This window comes from Pinus tabuliformis, chromosome 4_1 (assembly GCF_031772625.1).
Source record: "Pinus tabuliformis cultivar Carrire ecotype Pingquan chromosome 4_1, CPIR1, whole genome shotgun sequence".
Taxonomy (NCBI): domain Eukaryota; kingdom Viridiplantae; phylum Streptophyta; class Pinopsida; order Pinales; family Pinaceae; genus Pinus; species Pinus tabuliformis.
The window spans coordinates 234,147,368-234,149,065 of NC_142303.1; the positions used below are offsets into that span (position 1 = coordinate 234,147,368).

Sequence of the window (1,698 nt, forward strand, 5' to 3'; positions counted from 1 at the left end):
GAGGCTCGGCCGTCGACACTTTAGGAGGTAGAATGAAGTCGTGGCATACAGTTTCTAAAATTGTAAAGTTGTAGATTGGTGTCGCTAAAGTACGATTCAAATATTGAACTCGATTGGGTCAATACGAGATTTTTGTGTATGTCGGCCATCTATCTGGACTCCTCCACCCCGACATCTGGATTCTGGAGACTCTGCACCATAAGACACTGATAACATTGTGCTCTGCAATTCATTTAATCGTTGAATGACCTGAACTCAAAATTTTCGCCGTCGATTGCGCATTACAAACGTCAACATAACATCATTGTATGATGCGGAAACTTCAGACCTACATTCATGTATTGAGCTGGTGCTGGTTGGGCTGGAGCGGTTGAAGGTCGTCTAGGTTATTTGTTCCAACATCATACCCAGCTGATATATATGTAAGTGTTTGAGAGTCTGATAGAGCAGTCCAGTTGCAGTGAAGTGAAAAGTAGACGAGGGAATTCTGCAATGGCTTTCAGATTTACGTTTGCAGTTTCAATTTTCTTTATCATATGTTTTATGTTTGTTCAAATTGAAAGCGACGAATCGCCGCATTACGTTTCTCTCAAATCTGCCTGCGACGTGACGTCGGATCCAAAATTCTGTGTTTCGACAATGTCGAACGTGTTTCCGGGATCATTGCGAGCAAATTCGACGGATCTCGCCAGGATGGCCATCAAGCTGAGCGTTGTCGAAGCACAGAAAGTGTCTCAAAAAATTTCTCGTCTGGGACGGCGGGGATTCAAAGGAAGACATCTGAGTGCCCTTGAAGATTGTATGCAGTTAAACGATCTTACGTTGGACCACCTGAGCATGTCTCTGTCAAATGTTACTGCTGGTTCTTTGAAATGGAAGCAGGGAGTTGATATTCAGACATGGCTTAGTGCAGCTCTTACTAATCAGGCTACCTGCGTCGAAAGTCTTCAAGAGGCGAGCGGAAACCTGCAAAATATATTGGCTAAGAGTGTGCATAATATCTCCCGAGTTGTGAGCAATTCCTTGGCTCTTGTCAAAAGAATTTCTGTTGTTGGCAAACATTTCAAGAAGCCTCCTGTGCACAACCGACGCCTGTTCTCTAATCCAACGAGTCATGAGCGTCGCAATCAGGTTGATGTAGACGATGGCAACTTTCCTTCACATTATGGATCCGTCAATGATGGATTCCCTTCATGGTTGTCTGCTTCAGACCGAAGGAGACTGCTTCAAACCTCCGAGGCAGCCGACAATGCCGTTACGGTGGCTCAGGGCGGTAGTGGTAATTATACCACAATTACGGACGCGCTGCATGCTGCTCCAAACAAAAGTTTATATAGATATGTGATACATGTTACAGAGGGAGTCTACCAGGAATACATTGAGGTGCCCAAATACAAAACAAATATCATGCTAGTGGGTGATGGCATGATGTTGGAAATTTCTGGTAATTTCAAACAAATATTGAACAGAGGAAATATTCTGTTTTTGCCATAGGATCTTTAACACAGGGAAGCTAATAAAATTTCTGAGAACAGAGATTTTTCACACCCATAATAAACTTGTATTAATTCATAAAAGAACTTGATACAAATTTTTTCTTCCTCTGCTAGAGGGATTCACCAAGAACTTTCACCAAAACAAAATACTCTGTCTCTCTTTTACAAATGATTTTTACACTGATGTGTAAAATCTTCATTC

General features: G+C 42.2%; 1 protein-coding gene across 1 annotated transcript; it reads left to right on the forward strand.

The window, feature by feature from the left end:
• The first annotated feature begins 492 nt into the window (after positions 1-492).
• LOC149175108 (pectinesterase/pectinesterase inhibitor U1-like) lies at positions 493-1,494 on the forward strand. The gene has a single exon (XM_089421047.1). The coding sequence runs from the start codon at positions 493-495 to the stop codon at positions 1,492-1,494; it is 1,002 nt and encodes a 333-aa protein (XP_089277173.1).
• The last annotated feature ends 204 nt before the right edge of the window (positions 1,495-1,698 follow it).